This window comes from Bos indicus x Bos taurus, chromosome 16, assembly GCF_003369695.1.
Source record: "Bos indicus x Bos taurus breed Angus x Brahman F1 hybrid chromosome 16, Bos_hybrid_MaternalHap_v2.0, whole genome shotgun sequence".
Lineage (NCBI taxonomy): Eukaryota > Metazoa > Chordata > Mammalia > Artiodactyla > Bovidae > Bos > Bos indicus x Bos taurus.
This window is the reverse complement of record NC_040091.1, coordinates 25,938,587-25,958,701: the sequence shown is the minus strand read 5'-3', so window position 1 is coordinate 25,958,701 and position 20,115 is coordinate 25,938,587. Positions and strand designations below refer to the sequence as shown.

General features: G+C 47.6%; 1 protein-coding gene across 7 annotated transcripts in view; it reads left to right on the top strand.

Moving 5' to 3' along the window:
* TLR5 (toll like receptor 5) overlaps positions 1-20,115 on the top strand; it is a 41,935-nt gene that overhangs the window by 12,201 nt on the left and 9,619 nt on the right. For 2 of the 7 annotated variants that reach the window (XR_003514880.1, XR_003514883.1), the window contains exons 2-3: positions 238-399; positions 19,382-19,526. Coding sequence is in view for 3 of the 7 variants with exons in the window: in XM_027564522.1 (XP_027420323.1) it covers positions 11,220-13,796 (2,577 nt within the window). In the remaining 4 variants the exon portion in view is untranslated. Of the gene's footprint in view, positions 1-237; positions 400-7,638; positions 8,403-11,215; positions 15,107-19,381; positions 19,527-20,115 lie in introns of those variants that run through there. The other 5 variants (XM_027564520.1, XM_027564521.1, XR_003514884.1 and 2 more) reach the window with 4 other exon arrangements.

The window sequence follows — 20,115 nt, the reverse complement described above, 5'->3', positions numbered from 1 at the left end:
CCGCCCGACCCCTTGACCCAGAGACTGGACCTGAGATTTCTCCAGGTCCCTTCAGCTCTGATGTTCCACATGCCTCAGTTTACAAAAGGGTTTTGATCTTTTCCAATTCCAATTAATCAGGGACACACTCAATGTTTTAAATTCCCCCACAGATAAAAATCACTGTGTGGCATAGAAAACCATCTCCATAATGTTCGCTGCTTCTCCCTCCTAATTAGCTTTCCTGTTCTCCCTTAGGAAAGCAAAAACTCTTTCTCCTAATTCACCAGAAAAACACTGACCACCATCTTCGCTGCGAGGAGGTTGGCAGAGTCTTAGGAACTAAAGCCTTTAAACAATCAGGGACCTCATGTCTCTAGAATAAGAACACACCAGAAGCCCCTTGTGCTGGGACTGGAGGTAAGTACTCCTGATGAAAATCACCCTCCTTCAGAATATGAATGGGAAACAGCTCACCGGGTGCTTCAGTTGTGCTGTGTGCCTCGGGGGTACTGCTTGAGCAAAACTGGGTCCTTGCCCTCAGGAGATGGGCAGGCTGGAGGAGGAATGAGGTGATGAAAATGCCATCGTGGACATGTCCACAGAACCAGGGCAGGAGATAAAGTACTTGTGGAAATATGAGAACTGTTTCATGGAAGGCCTCTAGGATAGCCTGTGAGGGGTGAGTTGGGGTTGGGTAAACAGATGAGACGGGGACAAGCACCCCATGTCCAGGATCAGTAGAAGCAGAGAGGCTGGATGGAGGCCACACTGGGAGAAGGTGAGTTATCCCCGGAGCCCAGGCAAGACTAGAAAAGCCAGAAAGTAGATTGTCTGGAGTTTCCCCCTCTGGCCATTGAAAGGGTTTAGGCACTAAGGGACCCCTCTAATCAGCCATTCCAGGAATAGATTAGAGTCCATGTGGAGTCTTGCCCCCTGAAGAGTTGGATCATTGTGGTCAGGAGAAACCAGAAGGTTTCTGGTCAGAGCCGTGCCTGAAATGCAGGTTTGGGGGTAAGACTTGCTGCGGGGGTGGGTAGGGGGTCAGTCACTGCAGCAGCCTGGACAGGAAGCAGCAGCAATCCAAACATCTGGAAGTGAGGGGAATCGATGCTGGTGGTGGTGTCCGAGATGAATGTCACAGGACTGGCCACCATCTGCACTGATGTACTTGAGGCTTCTTTCAGTGGGGGATTAAGGAAGCTGATCTGACTTTACCCACCTCTTTAGAGTTTCATATGTACTGAAGATGGAAGTAAGGGTCCACAACCAAAGACGAATAGAGTACAGTGTTTGATGAGTCAGAAAGACTACAGCCCCAAGTGCTCTGAATGTGGAGGAGATGCTACAGATGCCCAAGAGGATATTTCAAGCTATGTCCAGATGTGGAAGAAGAAGGAGGGGCATGCTCCCTCTCAGAGGCTATTGTAAGCACAGATAACCACTCCCAGGTAGGATGGGAAAGAGCAGATGAGATGGGGCTGCTCCAAAGGGCCCCAGATTCCCCCCACCTGGACCAGCCCATCCAAGGAACCCAGAGGGCAGACCTGCCCTCATCACCCTGGTAGCTGGCCCTGCAGGTCATGAAGACAGAGCAGGACCCAGAGGCAGGATGTGACAAGTTGATTCATTCAGCAGATATTTACAAAATAAGCTACAAACCAGTGAGCTTAAGGGCTTCCCAGGTGGCTCAGTAGTAAAGAATCTGCCTGCCAATGCAGGAGACACAGGTTCAATTCCTGAGTGGGGAAGATCTGGAGGAGGAAATGGCAACCCCCTCCAGTAGTCTTGCCAGGATAATCCCATGGACAAAGGAGCCTGGCGGGCTACAGCCCATGGGGTCACAGAGTCAGACATGACTGAGCACGCGCACAAGGTGTATAGTGAGCCTGGCAGCTGATGTGCACAATCTCCTAGAAGAGATCTGGTCTCAGGTCTGCAGCTCTGAGGAAAGGTGGCGGGAACCCCTGCAGGTATGCGTAGGTTCTAGACCAGCAAGTTGTATCAGACTCAGCTCATTTCCATCCTGACAGCATTACCAGCTTCCAGCAGCCCTGGGAATGCAGCAAGGCATTTGACTGAGTCTCTCGTGATCTCCCCTGCCACCCCACGACACATGAAAGGGAAGTTTCTTGCTGGGCTAGATGTACGAGACCAGCTTTGTATCAAGGCATCATGCAACAGAGAGATGCAAACAGACCCTAAGGAGACTACCAGGTGCCAGCAAGTCAATAAACCATTCTCTGAGGGCACACCAGCGCATAGGGACCCACTGCACTGATTTTCTGCTCCCTCTTTGGAGAACAGTCATCAGTTACCAGGCTTTGCCCTGCTGTGTTAATCCGTTATGCCCACGGAAGCTGCTGCTGACTGTCTCTCCTCAGGCGTGTAATGGGTCTGAGGAGAAGGGTGGGTGGGGAGCACACTTTCCTTTTTGTTTGCATGAATGAACTGCCAGGCCTGCCAGTGGAGCACCTTTTGCACCCAGGTATGCACAAGCGAGCCTCCCTTTGTCGCTGCACCAACCTGAGCGGGCTCTGCTTTCTCTGCACGCCAAAGCCCACCTCCCAGTGGCCTCTCGTGGTACTCCCACCAGGACGGGCCTTGAGCCCCCTGGTAGGCCTTGCTGGGGGACATAGGGAGTCCCTGGGTGGCTGCAGCACATGCAAGGTCAAGAGCCAGGCCTTCCTGGACTTCCCTGGTGGCTCAGTAGTTAAGAATCCTCCTGCCAATGCAGGAGGAACAGGTTTGATCCCTGATCTGGGCAGATCCCACATGCTGTGGAGCAGCTAAGCCCATGCACCACAGCTACTGAAGCCTGTGTGCCCTAGAGCCCGTGCTCCGCAGCCAGAGAAGCCACTGCAGAGAGAAGCCTGTGCCCCACGACGAACAGTAGCCCCACTCGCCGCAACTAGAGAACGCCTGTGTGCCGCAGTGAAGACCCAGTGCAGCCATAAATAAATAAATAATTTTTTAGAAAGAAAATAGTTTACAAAAACAAAGAGGGCCAGGCCTTTTTCTCCTGGAAACAGGAAGCAAGGTTTCAGCGGCTTCTGAGAGGGCCGAGGCCAGGCAGGATGGGCGGGGAAACCAGCAGAGGTTTGCAATTACCCCTGGGGGTAGGAGAGAGGGTGACCACACTGTTGGATTCTGCGTATTTGTGTGAGCACCAGTGTGGTTCCTCCCAACAGAACTATAGCCACCGGGTGTCAGCATGCAGTGGGCAGGCAGCCAGTGTAGACAGATGGGAGAGAAGAGCGAGGAGGGATCTGGGTTGAAGGTGTTGGCAGAGGATTGGAAGAGAAGGTCCCTGGGGTGTAGAATGATGGGGAGGTGGAAAGGCAGATGCATTTGAAGAGCAGAGAAGGTTTGAGAGGGATCAGGAGGCCATCAGAGAGTCAGCCTAGTGGAAGGAAGGGCCCAGGAGACCTGGAAGGGAGAGGGTCATGCTAAGTGCATGGGTGAGAACTCAGCATTTTCAAAGGGGTCATCTCGGGAAGGAGTGACTGTGGAGTGAGGTGGACCTTCACTTGGAGCTGAAGGGGGTGAAGGGCTGAGAGGTTCACCTTCCCCCAGGAGCCCATCCCTTTGTGACCAAGGGGAAGTGACCACAGAGCAGCAGATGAAGACCCAGAGGTGGGCAGCAGCAGTCCTCCCACACTGACAGCCACACCGGAGTCACTAGGATTAGAGGGGAGTCAGAGCTGTGTGGCCTTAAGTAAGCTACTTAACTTCTCTGGGCCTTAGTTTTCTCATGTGTATAATGGTACCTTCTCAGGTAGCTCAGTGGGTAAAGAATCCATCTGCAATGCAGGAGATGCTGGTTCGATTGGGTTGGGTTGGGAAGATCCCCTAGAGGAGGGCATGGCAACCCACTCCAGTATTCTCGCCTGGAGAATCCCATGGACAGTGGAGCCTGAACTGCTACAGTCCATAGGGTTGCAAAGAGTCAGACATGACTAAAGCAACTGAGCACGCAGAGACTGGGGAGGATGCAGAAAGGGAGGAAGCTCAGAGCTCTGTGGGCATGAGGTATCCACTCTGTGGTATTGTAGTTATTAGGATATACTTCTTTCCTCCCTTCAGACTCGAGTCCAGTGGTTCTCAGATGTGAAAGTGCATCAGAACCACCCAGAGGGCTTGATAGAGCAGCCTGCCAGGCCATGCCCCAGAGCTTCTGATTCAGGAGGTAGAGGAGGGGGGCCAGGTAGCACTGATGCTGCTGGTGCGAGGACACCTCTTTGGCATCACTGCTCTAGAGTCTCTACAGACCATGAGACCTTGGCAGGCAGAGGACCCCCAACATCCCACAGTGACCAGCATAGAGCCCGGGCCTGGGCCTGGGAGGAGTGACTCCAGGACGAGCACAGATTCTCAATACAGCAGCTGGTCACCACAAGAAGAGGTGGTGTTGAGTGAAAAAAAGGTCACTCGGGAAGAGCCTCGAAATTATGGTGGTTTGTGCGAAAGCTGGATTTGTATCTGGGGAGCAAACGCTGAGGTTCACAGCAAAGCAGTCACCATGCGTTTTATCGGAACTGCTGTCAGAGGCAGAATGCTGGTCTGGAAGGACCATGTCCCTGGCGACACTGCTGGCTTCAGAGCGCTCATTTGCTGGCTTGTTCCAATGACGTGATGCTGTGTCCTGCATCTGGAGAGCACGTTTGCCCTGGGAAGATCACCGTGTCCACTGGCCTTGAGCCTTTTCCCGAGGCTGAACTTGAATGTCTCCCCATGTGGACTTGGTCCAGGATTTTTATTGTTCTGTGAACCCAGGAGAAACCCTCCCCAGCACCCATTTGGAAATGAATTAACTGTTTTGCTCAGACAGCGATTGGTTCTCCATGCCCGGTGCTCCGGCCTCCTGCCAGATGTGGGCCACCACCTGCCAGGAGAAACGTCCTCTCTCCAGCCTTGCGGCCAAGCTCGGAATCCCAGGTGCAGCCAAACAGCCCATTATGAATATTATTTGTTAAGAACCAAGTATTAAATTAGCACAGGAGCAGTCCTGGCCTGGGCCAGCAGGATTTGCCAGCCAAGTGTGGTGCCCGGGGAACAGAGAGGCCCCTGGGTAGGCTTCCCTGCTTCCCGCAGAGACACCAAGGCTGGTAACTCACCCACGCCGAGGCCAGCGGCTCTGCTAGGCAGGCAATTAAGTCAAGAAAGGGAACCCGCTCTGCTGACGGCTGGGATTAAAGCTAAATGAATTCAACTCAGAGAAAAGGGCTGCAACCCTTCTCCCTCTGGTCTCATTATCTTAATTAACAGTGTTTGGCAGGAGTATTGAGGCCTGCATTGATCGAGCTGCTCCTGTTACCCCTCAGAGCCCTGGACACAAGTGAGCCTCAGTAATAAAAACCCAATTCTCAACAGCCCTCTGAATTTCTTTCCAGCTCTCTTCCTCTAAGAAAAGCATGGGGTTTCTGACTTGGAGGGGGTCCTTTAGACCAGGGTTTCTCATAGTGTGGCCTGAGGACCACTCTCCTCAAAGTATCTGGGATATGGTGATAAAATGCTCTTCCCCAGCTCCATGAGACCTATCCAGCTGAATCTCCAGGAGTCAGACTCTAGGAGTGGTGGTATTACTTTTTTCTCTTTAATTTTATTTTCTGATTGTGGTCAAATATACTTGACATTGTGCATGCATGCTAAGTCACTTCAGTCATGTCTGACTCTTGTAGCAAATTAGGCTCCTCTGTCCATGGATTCTCCAGGCAAGAATACTGGAGCGGGTTGCCATGCCGCTTCCTGAAGCAGGGATCGAAACCGCCTCTCCTGCAGCTCTTACATTGCAGGCAGCTTCTTTACCGCTTAGCCACCAGGGAAGCCCATACTTGACATTAAGGACATTCATACTGTAGATGGTGGCTCAAACAGTAAAGAATCTGCCTGCAATTCAGGAGACCCGGGTTCAATCCCTGTTTCAGGAAGATCCCCTGGAGAAGGGAATGGCAGCCCACTCCAGTATTCTTGCCTGGAGAATCCCATGGAGAGAGGAGCCTGGTGGGCTACAGTCCATGGGATCACAGAGTCGTACATGACTGAGCATTCATTTCCAGAAATTTCTCATCATCGCAAACAGAAACTCTGAACCTACAAAACCATAATTCTCCACCCCTCCCTCCAACACCTGGAAACGTCTATTCACTTTTTGTCTCTCTGAATTTGACTAATCTAAGTCCCTCATATAAGTGGAATCAAACAGTATGTGTCTTTTGTGATTCACTTATTTCATGCAGAGTATCTTTAAGGTTCACACATGTTGTTGAAGCGTGTGCCAGCTTTTTCCTCTGTTTTTAGTAATACTCCGTTTTATGGATGTACCACATTATCTTCGCATCTATCAGTGGACATTTGGGTCATTCCTACCTGTTGGCTGTTGTGCATAATGCAGTGATGAGTGTGGTGTGCAAATACCTGTACCGGTTCTAAGGTACCATCAAACTTGCAGCCATGTGAGCCAACCTTCTGAAAATGGAATCACCTGGAGAGGTTTGACAACTCAGGATGCCCTAGCCATACCCTAGACCAACCAAATCACCCATAGATGGGATCTAGTTCCTGTATTTTATTTTAACTCCCCCAGTGGTTCTGATGTATGGCTAAGTTAGAGAACCATGGGTTTAAACCAGTGATTCTAAAGTTTGGGGTGTTTACAAAATTCAGTTACTTTTAAGAGTACACACCCCTGAGAGTCTCTTTTAACTGGTCTATGGGGAGCCTGAGCTTCAGTGCTCAAAGCTCTTCAGGTGGTTCTCATATGTCACCAGAGTTGAGGCCGTGTCTCATTCAGTCTCTCATTGAGACAGGAACCTGCTAAGGCTGCTGGAGGTGACACTCTCTGCCCAAGGTTCTGAGCCCTTTGGCACCTGAGTCTGCACTGGTCCCCAGAGCTGATTCCTGAGCCAGTCCCACGAGTTCTCCAGACTCTGCCACACAGGTGCAGAGGATAGCTCGTATATGAAATCTCCTTTTGTCCTACTCTTAATTTGAACTGTTAGCCTTGAATGAGAACCGGGTGTTCTGTTATAATGCTTGCTGTGAAATAACAACTTTGTTCCAACACGACTGACACATTAAGGAGCAGTATTGCTGTATTAGGGAAGATGACTCATATATTAGGGAACAACATGAACTTATTAGTGAATGTGAAATTTGCATTTGCTGATGTGCCGTTTCTTAAGCTTTCATGGAGAAAACGACCCAGCCGAACCAAACAACATGTGACGAGGGAAAAGATCTCAGAAATCTGCCAGCGACCTTCACACTCCGTGTGTGCTTTGAGCGGACACCCATCCCCAACTGATGTTCCACTTCCCGATACCAAATAGCCCCCTCCTCCCAGCACCTCACAGTAGCTCCCGCGCAGCAGCCCTCAGGCCTTTTTCAAGGAAAGGGATATTTCTTGCAGTGTGTGTGCGCATATTTCTTATCCATATACATGTAGAAAACGGTGCTACCATTTTCATTAGGTTTTTTAGGTGCTGCCGATGAAGGCTTTGCGTGCTGTGTGCGGCCCTCTTTTCCCCCAGAAGTCCTGTGGTTTTATTGTGTGATTTTGCATAGCCGAGCAATTTTTAGGAAGGACTGAGTATATCGCCTGATGGCGGAACTAACAGTGTCCGTACACGTCGATTCTCACCATCTTTTTACTAATAGTTTAGGAGCGCACTGCCAGGCCGCTCTATCTGCTGCCGCTGAGAACTCACCCCAGACACCCCTGGATGGCACCCTCCTCTGCGGGGTCAGCAGCTGCTGCCAGCAACCAGCTGCTCTGGGATCAAGAAGCAATGAGCCCTGTCTGGCACAGGCTTCTTCCAGGCCTTACCCCAACACACTCTCATCCCTCTTGCTCCCTTTGGCTTCAACCCACTTAGGGTCTGGACTTTTAGGTCACTTGATCTTTTTTTCTTGGGTTCCCTAAATCCACACCTGCTGCCCACCCTGTCTCACAGCCTGCCTTCACTCTGGAAGCTCATCTTTCTGACATTTGGTCTGAAACAATTCTATGGCCTGGTTCCCACCTTGAAACTAGATTTGCCCTCATAGAGGGCATTCATTGGTATTTATTTTGACCCATTTTGGATCCTGGTTCTCATTCCAGGACATCCCTTCCTGGGATGGTCCCTCTTCCTAGCTTCTGTCTTCATGAATAACCCCTCCAGACTCCTGGTGGCTCACCAGGTCACCTGGCTCCTCTACTCATGTATCCTGCCACCTGACCTGTAGAAGTCTGCTTCAGAGATGAAGATGTAGCTATTTCACACTTCGCTGTATTTCATGAGAAAATAGGTCTGTAGCATGTCTTCATAGCATGACATGAACCCAAATGATTTTCTTTAATATCTGTTTGTTCAACTGGCCTATCTTGCTGTTTAATTTTAGCTTCCCTGTTATAGACTTGAAAATTGAGTGTATTGAACTTGTGTTGTTTGGGACTTTTCTTTCACTTGTTGTTACCATGAATTCAAGGTCAAGCTGCCTTGTACAGTGTCAACATTTGGAGGCCAGCCTGAGTGGTCCGTGAAGAAACAGGATTGAAACTAGACATCTTAACACTGTTATTCTGAACTGGCATTCTCACTCCCATGTCTCTGCAAGGATTTTCCTGTCAGGTTACATAAGACGAGAATTCATTCTGATGTTTGAATAAAGCAACAGCCACAAAACTGTCAGTATCTTGGGGCCCAAGCTAGTTCTTTCCTGCAAATATCAGTTCAGTATCAGAACATGTTTATCTTGCAGTCACTTAAAATCCTCATTGGTGAAATCAAAGTTTCCATTCTCTTTTCTTCTAAAACAGAGGTTAACAAACTACAGTATTTGGACTGCAAAGCCTAAAATATTCACCATTTGGCCCTTTACAGAAAAAGTTTCCCAAGCCCTGTTCTAGAACGTAAAACCTGGTGGTGGGCATATGTAAACCAAGGGTTTTCCTCATGAGATTGAAAGGGGTAGCCTTCAGGAGAACAGTGAACCCTCTGAACTCAGGTACAAAATTTGGTTTATGTTGCAAACATGCATTTTTGGAGATACAGGCTTGGTCTATTGTGTTCACCACTAAAACAGTGCCAGACACAGATGCTCAGCAAAAATTAATTGAGTAAGTTATTGAGGAGGAGGGTGTGGCAGAGACAGGCAAGAACCAGATGAAGGAAGTCTTTGCAGGACTTTATTCCCAGAGCAGTGGGAGGAGGAGGAAGGGGGTCTGTGCGGAGGCGTGGTATCTTCTGGGTTATGTTTCTGAAAGAACACCCTGGCTGCTGTTTGGGAAACGGAGGATAAGACTGGAAATAAGAGAGATCAGTGAGAACTCTCAAGAGATGGGAGCTTGAACAGAGTAGACTTGGAAGGTAAAACTGACTTGCTAACATGGGGGTGACATTTCAGAGAACAAAGGTGACTCTGCTGTTGTTACCCTGAGCCCATGGGTGGAAATGGCAGAGAAATTAAGAGCCTTAATAAACATCCTCACCAAGTTTTTTCCTATGATTCTCAAGTGCCTGGTTTGGGGTTTATTTTTAATAGTAGGTTATATTTAATTACTACCAACTGGAAATTGTTTAATTTCAAATGTGAAATGGCAATGGTTGTTTTTCATCTGATGGTGTACACGAGTTACCATGCCCCCCCAACTCTTTTCTTTTAATTTAATGTATTGATTTTTGGCTGCCTTGGATCTTTGTTGCTGCATGTGGGTTCAGTAGTTGTGGCACATGGGCTTAGTTGCCCCACGGCATGTGGGATCTTCCCAGACCAGGGATGAAACCCATGTCTCCTGCCCTAGCAGGCAGATTCGTAACCACTGGACCACCAGGGAAGTCTTGCTGGCCTACTGCTAACGTGGCCTGCTTTTGATACTTTGGGTCAACTCAGGAGTTGATGTCTCCTTCTGATCAGCTGTAAATTGTGTGTCACAGCCTCAAAGGTGCTGTGGAAACCCTACCACAAATCACCCCCAATACAACAAAGACTCTTCAGAGCCTGCAGGTGATCCAGGGCTGGTGTCTCCTCTGGGGCCATGGTCTCTTCATGCGGTCTACCCAGATATGGAAACTGAACCAGGGATGTGTTCATAAACCAGAGCCCTCTTCTTGTTTCTTTCTTTCTTTCTTTTTTAATTTTATTTTTAAACTTTACATAATTGTATTAGTTTTGCCAAATATCAAAATGAATCTGCCACAGGTATACACGTGCTCCCCATCCTGAACCCTCCTCCCTCCTCCCTCCCCACACCATCCCTCTGGGTCGTCCCAGTGCACCAGCCCCAAGCACCCAGTATCGTGCATCGAACCTGGACTGGCATCTCGTTTCATACATGATATTTTACATGTTTCTGAGCCATGTAGCTCCTCCCTTACCTTCCAGCAGAGGCCTTCTGATACTACACGTAGCTCAAGTTGAGTACTTGGCAGGCACCAGCTGGAGGTGCCATGCCGGTGGGCAGAGGTGAAGCTCTCTGAGGGGCCCTTGTGCACCCTCTGTACCCTCACAGCTCCCAGCACAGCACTGAGAACATAGCGGACACCTTCATTTGGCGCCTTTTGCCGCTCTGTACAAGCAAATGCTCAACCCAGACAGACAGTGAATTTACCTGTTGGACTAGGTAAGGGGTCTGGTTTTTGTTTAGTTGTACGCTCACATGGTCACACAAGTGCCAGGCATGCAGTTGGTGCTTAGTGCATCCTTATTAAACTGAAAAATGGTGTACCCAATTTTTACATGATGAGCTATACTGTGTAGGAAGTGAGGATGGATAAATAGAGATGACTTAGTATCTTTGGCAGATTAGAGGGGAAAGAAAAATCAGTGGATTTATTTTCTAGTCCTCAGCAGAGGCTGCCTTGGGAAAGGAATGGGGTCCCTGGCTGGGCTGAAGTTCAAATATATCTCTTCCTAATGTTTTCCCCAACTTCCATCAGCAAATCTTGAATGAATGAATTCACAACCTTATGAATGAATGCCGAATTATCACAAAGATTAAATATTTTCTGAAGTACTTACAACCATGCTTGCTATTTTAAAAAAAATGCAACATAATAGATAAAAAGAGAGAAAAGCTCTGTCTGCATCACACAGTATCTGCCAATAGGCATGGCCACGGACCCAGAGGAACACAGGGTCTAAGAAGCAACCACATCACAAAGGGGTCCCCCAGGCCCTAACACCCTCAAGGCTGTTGCTCAGTGCCTTGAGCTTAGATGTCTGTGTCTTCACTCTCCCTTCTTCTCCATAGGATCATGGGAGACTGCCTTGACCTTCTCTTAGGAGTCGTACTCCTGACCAGTCCTGCACTTGGAATGTCTTCCTGCTTCTTTGATGGTTGGAGAGCCATCTATCTTTCCTGCAACCTCACCCAAGTGCCCCAGGTCCCCAACACCACCAAGAGCCTCCTGCTCAGCTTCAACTATATCAAGACAGTCACAACCGCATCCTTCCCCTTCCTGGAGCAGTTGCAGCTGCTGGAGCTGGGAACTCAGTTTACCCCCTTGACAATTTACAGAGAAGCCTTCCGAAACCTGCCCAATCTCAGGATCCTAGACCTGGGTGGAAGTCAGATAAACTTCTTGCATCCAGATGCTTTTCAGGGACTGCCCCACCTCACTAAACTTCGACTGTTTTCCTGTGGTCTCTCCGATGCTGTATTAAAAGATGGTTATTTCAGAAATTTGGCATCTTTGACTCACTTGGACCTATCCAAAAATAAAATTCAGAGTCTTTACCTTCATCCCTCATTCCGGGAACTGAATTCCTTGAAGTCCATTGACTTTTCCTTCAACAAAATACCTATTGTATGTGAGCAGGAGTTCAAACCCCTCCAAGGGAAAACACTCTCCTTCTTAAGCCTTGCTGATAACCAGCTGTACAGCAGGGTCTCAGTGGACTGGAACAAGTGTCTGAACCCATTCAGAAACATGGTCCTGGAAACCCTAGATGTTTCTGGCAATGGCTGGGGGGTGGACATCATGAGAAACTTCAGCAATGCCATCAATGGGAGCCAGATTTTCTCTTTGGTTCTTACTCGTCACATTATGGGTTCTTCATTTGGCTTCTCCAACCTGAAGGATCCTGACTACCACACCTTTGCTGGGCTGGCCAGGAGCTCGATGATACAGCTGGACATTTCACATGGGTATATCTTCTCCCTGAACTTCCGAATCTTTGAGACACTCCAGGAGCTGAAGGTCCTAAACCTCGCCTACAACAAGATAAACAGTATTTCGAGGAATGCGTTTTATGGACTTGACAACCTCCAAGTTCTCAATATATCATATAACCTTCTTGGGGAATTATATAATTATGATTTCGATGGACTACCTAAGGTGGCCTATATTGACCTGCAGAAGAATCACATTGGGATCATTCAGGACAAAACATTCAAATTCCTGGGGAAATTAAATACCTTGGACCTCCGGGATAATGCTCTTAAAACAATTTATTTTCTTCCAAGCATTCCTAATATCTTCTTAAGTGGCAATAAGCTGATGACTTTGCCAAACATCCCACTTACAGCCAATTTCATCCAATTATCAGAGAATAGGCTAGAAAATCTGAATGATCTCTACTTCCTTCTCCAGGTACCTCATCTCCAGATTCTCATTTTAAATCAAAATCGCTTTTCCTTTTGTCACCAAAACCATGCCCCTTCAGAGAATTCCAGCCTAGAAAAGCTTTTCCTTGGAGAAAATATGTTGCAGCTTGCCTGGGAAACTGGGTCATGTTGGGATATTTTTAAGGGGCTTTCTCATCTCCAACTCCTCTATCTAAATAAAAACTACCTGAATTTCCTTCCACCAGGAGTATTTCATCATCTGACTGCACTGAGGGGACTCAGCCTCAAAGACAACAGGCTGACTGTTCTTTTTCCTGGTGACTTACCTGCTAACTTAGAGATCCTGGATATATCTGGAAACCAGCTCCTCTCTCCTGATCCTGATTTATTTGCATCACTGAGTGCCATAGACATAACTCATAACAATTTCATCTGTGAGTGTGAACTTAGTGCTTTTATCCATTGGCTCAATCAAACCAATATCACAATAGCTGGGTCTCCAGCAGACATGTACTGCATGTACCCAAACTCTCTGGCTGGGGTTTCCATTTACAGTCTTTCCACAGAAAGTTGTGAAGAAGAAGAAGTTTTAGAGTCCCTAAAGTTTTCCCTTTTCATCTTGGTCACTGTCACCTTGACTCTGTTCCTCGTGATCACCCTCGCGGTTACTAAGTTCAGGGGGTTTTGTTTCATCTGTTATAAGAAAGCCCAGAGTCTGCTGTTCAAGGACCCCATCAAGGGAAGAGAATCAGATACGTACAAATACGATGCCTATTTGTGCTTCAGTAGCAAAGACTTTGAATGGGTGCAGAACGCTTTGCTCAAACACCTGGATGTCCAGTACCACAGCCAAAACAGATTTAACCTGTGCTTTGAAGAAAGAGACTTTATGCCGGGGGAAAACCACATTGCCAACATCCAGGATGCTGTGTGGAGCAGCAGAAAGATTGTCTGTCTCGTGAGCAGACACTTCCTTAGAGACGGGTGGTGCCTCGAAGCCTTCAGTTATGCCCAGAGCAGGTGCTTAGCTGACCTCAATGGCGCCCTCATCATGGTGGTGGTGGGGTCCCTGTCCCAGTTCCATCTGATGAGGCATCAGTCCATCAGAGGGTTCGTCCAGAAACGGCAGTACTTGAGGTGGCCTGAGGATCTCCAGGATGTTGACTGGTTTCTCAATAAACTCTCTCAATGCATTCTAAAGAAAGAAAAGGAAAGGAAGAAAGACAGTGCTATTCAGCTGCAAAATGTAACCACCATCTCCTAGGCAAAGGAGCAGTTTCCACTTATCGCAAGCCACAGATAACTCTGTACCTTTTATTTCCGCCAGTTACCATTTGCATGCCTTTGTGTTCAGTTGCTCGGTCATGTCCTACTCTTTGCGACCCCATGGATTGTAGCCCACCAGGTGCCTCTGTTCATGGGATTTCCTAGGCAAGAATACTGGAGTGGTTTGCCATTTCCTCCTCCAGGGGATCTTCGTGACCCAGGGATCGAACCCGAGTCTCCTGTGTCTCTTGTATTAGCAGGCAGAGTCTTTACCACTGAGCCACCTAGGAAGCCCTTAAGTTGCCATCTGGGGGTCCTTTATGGAGTTGTTGTTTTCCTACAATGAAGAGAACATAAATCTCCTTGATTTTCATAGCAACACAATGTTTTGTCTTGCCAACGTCCAAATGGAAAGTAATAGATCTAGAAAATTGCAACTGCCCCCAGCAGTTCTTAGTCTGCATTGATTTCCTTTCAGAACCAGTAACACTGATCTCTCCCATTGCATCGACTACAGGATATATCCTCTGTGTGGCAAGGGCACCTTGGGAGAAGTTACAGATGGCTGACACCCTTTCTCTAGCATTCGTTTCCAGAGGGGCTGGTCAGTGATTCTGAGGCTCTGTGCCTAGCACAACACTAAATAGAAAACAAACAGAAAAAGAGGCATGGTTCCTACTATTACCATGAGAACAACGCCATTGCTCAGTACCGGTCATGCCCAGTCTCAGGGATCAGAGTGGCCCCAAAGAAGCCAGCATGAGAATGACTAGATCTCCTGGGGCCGTATTGCCTTACTTCTTCTTACCTCTTGGATCTAACCCTAGTGGGCCATGGACATTCTTTTTGGCTTGCAACCTTTATTTCAACCTGGCTTTCAAGGCTTTTATTTCACCAGCTTATTTCAGCTTTATTTTCCCCCATACTTCATTTATCGACTGCTCATGCTGTTGCAGAAAGAAATTGGACCTGGACCCAGAACTTGGCTTGACTTCTGATTCTGCTGCTCACGAGCTGTGTGGCCTTGAGCACATTACACACCTTCGCTGGGCTTGTTTTCTCGTCTGTAGGCGTGATCCTCTCTACCTCACAGAGTTGACGCGAGAGTTAAATCCACCAAGAATGTCAGGGTGTCTCAGATCTTATCTTCAGCCACCCTAATGGCCATGAGAGGGTCTCCACACCAAGGAGGGCCTTCTGGAGGCAGCTGTGATTTCTTAGAATTTGTATTTTTTTTTATCTTAAGAAAAATCTATGTGTATTTTGTATTTTTTAGATTGATTTTAATAATAAATGTTTTTCTGCAAAAGCATTGACTTCCGTTCAGTTCAATCGCTCAGTCGTGTCCGACTCTTTGTGACCCCATGAATTGCAGCACACCAGGCCTCCCTGTCCATCACCAAATCCTGGAATTTACCCAAACTCATGTCCTTTGAGTCAGTGATGCAATCCAGCCATGTCATCCTCTGTCATCCCCTTCTCCTCCTGCCCCCAATCCCTCCCTGCATCAGGGTCTTTTCCAATGAGTCAACTCTTCGCATGAGGTGACCAAATTATTGGAGTTTCAGCTTTAGCATCAGTCTTTTCAATGAACACCCAGGACTGATCTCATTTAGAATGGACTGGTTGGATCTCCTTGCAGTCCAAGGGACTCTCAAGAGTCTTCTCCAACACCACAGTTCAAAAGCATCAATTCTTCGGTGCTCAGCTTTCTTCACAGTCCAACTCTCACATCCATACATGACCACTGGAAAAACCATAGCCTTGACTTAGACGGACTTTTGTTGGCAAAGTAATGAAAGCTTTTGAATGTGCTATCAGGTTGGTCATAACTTTCCTTCCAAGGAGCAAGCCTCTTTTAACTTCATGGCTGCAATCACCATCTGCAGTGATTTTGGAGCCCAGAAAAATAGTCAGCCACTGTTTCCACTGTTGCCCCATCTATTTGCCATGAAGTGATGGGACCAGATGCCATGATCTTCGTTTTCTGAATGTTGGGCTTTAAGCCAACTTTTTCACTCTCCTCTTTCACTTTCATCAAGAGGTTTTTTAGTTCCTCTTCACTTTCTGCCATAAGAGTGGTGTCATATGCATATCTGAGGTTATTGATATTTCACCCGGCAATATTGATTCCAGCTTGTGCTTCTTCCAGCCCAGCATTTCTCATGATGTACTCTGCATATAAGTTAAATAAGCAGGGTGACAATATACAGCCTTGACATACTCCTTTTCCTATTTGGACCCAGTCTATTGTTCCATGTCCAGTTCTAACTGTTGCTTCCTGACCTGCATATAGGTTTTTCAAGAGGCAGGTCAGGTGGTCTGGTATGCCCATCTCTTTCAGAATTTTCCACAGTTTATTGTGATCCACACAGTCAAAGGCTTTGGCATAGTCAATAAAGCAGAAACATGTTTTTCTGGAACTCTCTTGCTTTTTTGATGATCCATCGGATGTTGGCAATTTGATCTCTGGTTCCTCTGCCTAATACAACTTAAATCAAGGAAGGTGTGCCAAAGTTACCCCTGGCTTCCCAAATGGTGTCCTCCAAATCCAACCCAGCCTGGGACTTGTACATCACATGTCACTCACTTCCCCTCACTGCCTGCCCCCCATCCTAACACCAACACACACTCACACACTAGCTGTTGTCATCCCAGCTTCTTGGAGCCTCTCTGATCTATGAAAATGAGCTTGTCTTACTCAAGAATAGCATTATTCTTATGCACACACACACCCCCACTCTGCCCCTTTCTTCTGGAATGTTCTCCCATCACTGCAATCCATCCAGCCCACCAAGCCTCCTTGGATGCCTCCAACCCCAAATTCTCTCTCCCTTTTGTTCAAACTCTTAGTGCCCTATCCATCTTTATATTTTTTTAAGTTCTTACTAGTTCCTGCTTCCTCTGAGAGTTGTGAGCCTGTCTGGCCACCCACCCCTCTGGGTAAGCTCCATGACAAAACGTCTTGTCTTACATGTCCAGCCCTCACTGGCCATAACAAGCCCAATATGGTTTCCAGACCACATAAGCCTTGCCCACCTACACGTGTCCATACTTCTTCCTCCCCTTGGAATTCCTTCTCCCCACCCCACCCCCCACATCTGCCTGGTGAATTTCCTAGCACCACCGTTCATTCCTTGTGACCCCACAGATTTCTGACACAAATACATAACATTGCGTAATGCCTGTGGATATGCAGAGGCAACTAAACTGTGACCCCTGAGAGCAGGGACCTTGTCTTGTCATCTCTGTATCCTGAGCTCAGTATGCTGCCTGATCCAGTTGTATAGCTGCTAAGTTGTGTCCAACTCTTTTGTGACCCCATGGATGGTAGCCTGCCAGGCTCCTTTGTCCATGGGATTTTCCAGGCAAGAATACTGGCGTGGGTTGCCATTTCCTTCTCCAGGGGAATCTTCCCCACCCAGAGATTGAGCCTGTGTTTCCTGCATTGGCGGCCGATTCTTGAGCACTGAGCCACCAGGGAAGCCCAAGAGTATGTGGTTAATAAATGCCTGGTGAATGAATGAAGCTCATTGTAAGGTCTCCCTGGTGTCAAAGCTGCTGCTATTAAATGTGTTGCTGGTGAATTTGAGATTCTTTCTTCATTGCAAAAGAATTTGGAGATGAAGCAGAGAGGTTAAGAAAGTAAAGTGAAAGCTTATTTAAGCAAGAATACACTCTGAGGGAGAACAGGCAGACAGGGGAGGAGCTGTCACACCAGGCCTCTTTGGCAGGATGGTTATGAGGGGCATACAAATGAAGGAGCGGAATAGTCACTGGCGAAGGAAGTCATATTTCCTGATTTTCAGCCCAGCTCTATTTTCCGGAAGGGAGGGGGGATTTTTATCCCCTTTTAGCTTAGATTGGAAGTGTCATGGCCATTGGTGCATGTGTGTGTGTGTGTGTGCGCGCGCGCGCACACGCGTGCTCAATTGCTTAGTCATGTCTGATTCTTTGGGACCCCATGGACTGTAGCCCACCATGCTCCTCTGTCCATGGGATTTTCCAGGCAAGAATACTGGAGTGGGTTGCCATTTCCTCCTCCAAGGGATCTTCCCAACCCAGGGGTTGAACCCGAGTCTCTCACATTGCAGGCAGATCCTTTGCCATCTGAGCCGCTAGGGAAGCCCTGGTGCCTGATGAGTACTTCTTACCTGTAAGCTAGTATTATCATAAGGAGAGCACAGTGAGCAAAAGGTTACATTTGGATGCAGGAGATTCTCACCTGTCCCCACCTTTCTTTGTCTGTTGTTGTTGCTCAGTCACTAACTCATGTCCCACCCTTTCTGACCCCATGGACTGCAGCATGCCAGGCTTTCTTGCCCTTCACTATCTTCTGGAGTTTGCTAAAATTCATGTCCATTGAGTTGGTGATGCTCTTTAACCATCTCATCCTCTGTCATCCCCTTCTCCTTTTGCCTTCAATCTTTCCCAGCATCAGAGTCTTTTCCAATGAGTTGGCTGTTCACATCAGGTGGCCAAAGTATTGGAGCTTCAGCTTTAGCATCAGTCCTTCCAGTGAAAATTCAGGACTAGTTTCCTTTAGGATTGACTGGTTTGATCTCCTTGCAGTCCGAGGGACTCTCAAGAGTCTTCTCCAGCACCACAGTTCAAAAGCATCGATTCTTTGGCACTCAGTCTTCTTTGTGATCCAATTCTCACATCCATCCATGACTACTGGAAAAACCATAGCTTTGACTATATGGACCTTTGTTGGCTAAGTAATGTCTCTGTTTTTTAATACACTCTCTGTGGCTCTTCATCTGTTATTCGGACCTTTATCACCCAGAAAGAGTAGTTTCCTGATAGTCTGGAGGTGTCCTGCTTTCCTTTATCTGCCTGAGGACCCCCACCGTTTAAAAGATGTGTGCTTTCCTGCCACCTGGCCCCTGCCCCCATTTCTCTGCTCATACTGAGCTACCTGCCTGCTGTAACAGATCCTCCTCGGAGGGGCAGGGCAAGGGCCAGGAGAGCGGGACATCCATGTGGACTCTGAAGGGATAGGAGACCACAGGCTCTATGAAACCTACTGAACTTCATTTCAGATGACAGGGCATGGGTGGCGTTCCTCCACTATTAGCCAGGAACTGGGCTCAGTTGGAGGGATGAAGGGATGGGGACGGAAAACAGTGAGAAGTTTCTCAGGAACCTCATACTAAGAAATACAGCAACACAAATACTAAAAATAAAGTGTCGCTGCAAGTAACATTTATAACCACAACTCCAGAAGAGGGCAGCAAGGCCACTTTGTCTCGGTGAGAACTTTCCTTCCGCACCAGCAGGAAGCAGCTTTATACCTGGTACCCTCTTGCTTTGGGTGACCTGCACGTTGACTCTCTTTTCCAAGTGAAACCCAGGACATGTGAAATGACAAGTATGCATGTATTTATAGGGACAGTAATTTGAAACACAACATTTGACTTCTGAAAAGAGTCTATCCCACAGCCTTTTCTAATTCTCTTATTTAAAAAACACAAATGAAACATATTGAAAAAATGCCTTTTGAGATTTCCGTACAGAGTTGTCGCAGGGTCTATTCACATCGTATATCCCAGCCGCCGTCATCTTCTCTTCCACCACCAGGCTTAGCAGTTGGAATTCTTTTTGAGGCCGTTTTTCCAAGTCTCACTCCACAAGAGTTGCAGCATATATGGCAACAGAAGAGACTGGCAGCACGGTGTTGAGATGCGGCGCAGTGGGGAAGAATCCACCTGACAATGCAGGAGACGTGAGTTCGATCCCTGGGTCAGGAAGATTCCCCTGCAGGAGGAAATGGAAACCCACTCCAGTACTCTTGCCTGGGAGATCCCATGGACGGAGCAGCCTGGCGGGCCACAGTCCATGAGGTCACAAAAGAGCTGGACACGACTGAGCACGCACACACATTGAGATGTGGGTACTGGGTGGTCCTAGAAATTCAGAGTGAGGCCTCAGTCAGTTGGTATATTCCACACCACATGGTCTTTTAGAGTCACTCCTGTATAGGGGGAACTATTCAGTGTAAGAATGGCGAGAGCTTGCTGTCTTAATTGAGATGAATCTGGAAACTTTACAACATCGATTGGGGATCCTGACGACTTCAAAGAGAATCGCACTCATCATCTCAAATGCATACAACTGACTCTGAAAATTTCTTGTTGGCCCCATGAATCTGCAGTGAACAGTTCTTAGATAGTCTTGATATAGTGTAAAGTACATGTAGTTGGGAGTTTGAAATGACAAAATAACTGTCCTGGGAGGATAGAAGGATGTGGAGCACAAGGGTAAGATAGATAAATGCTCACCTTCCACGATATAAAATCAATATAAAGTGTCTA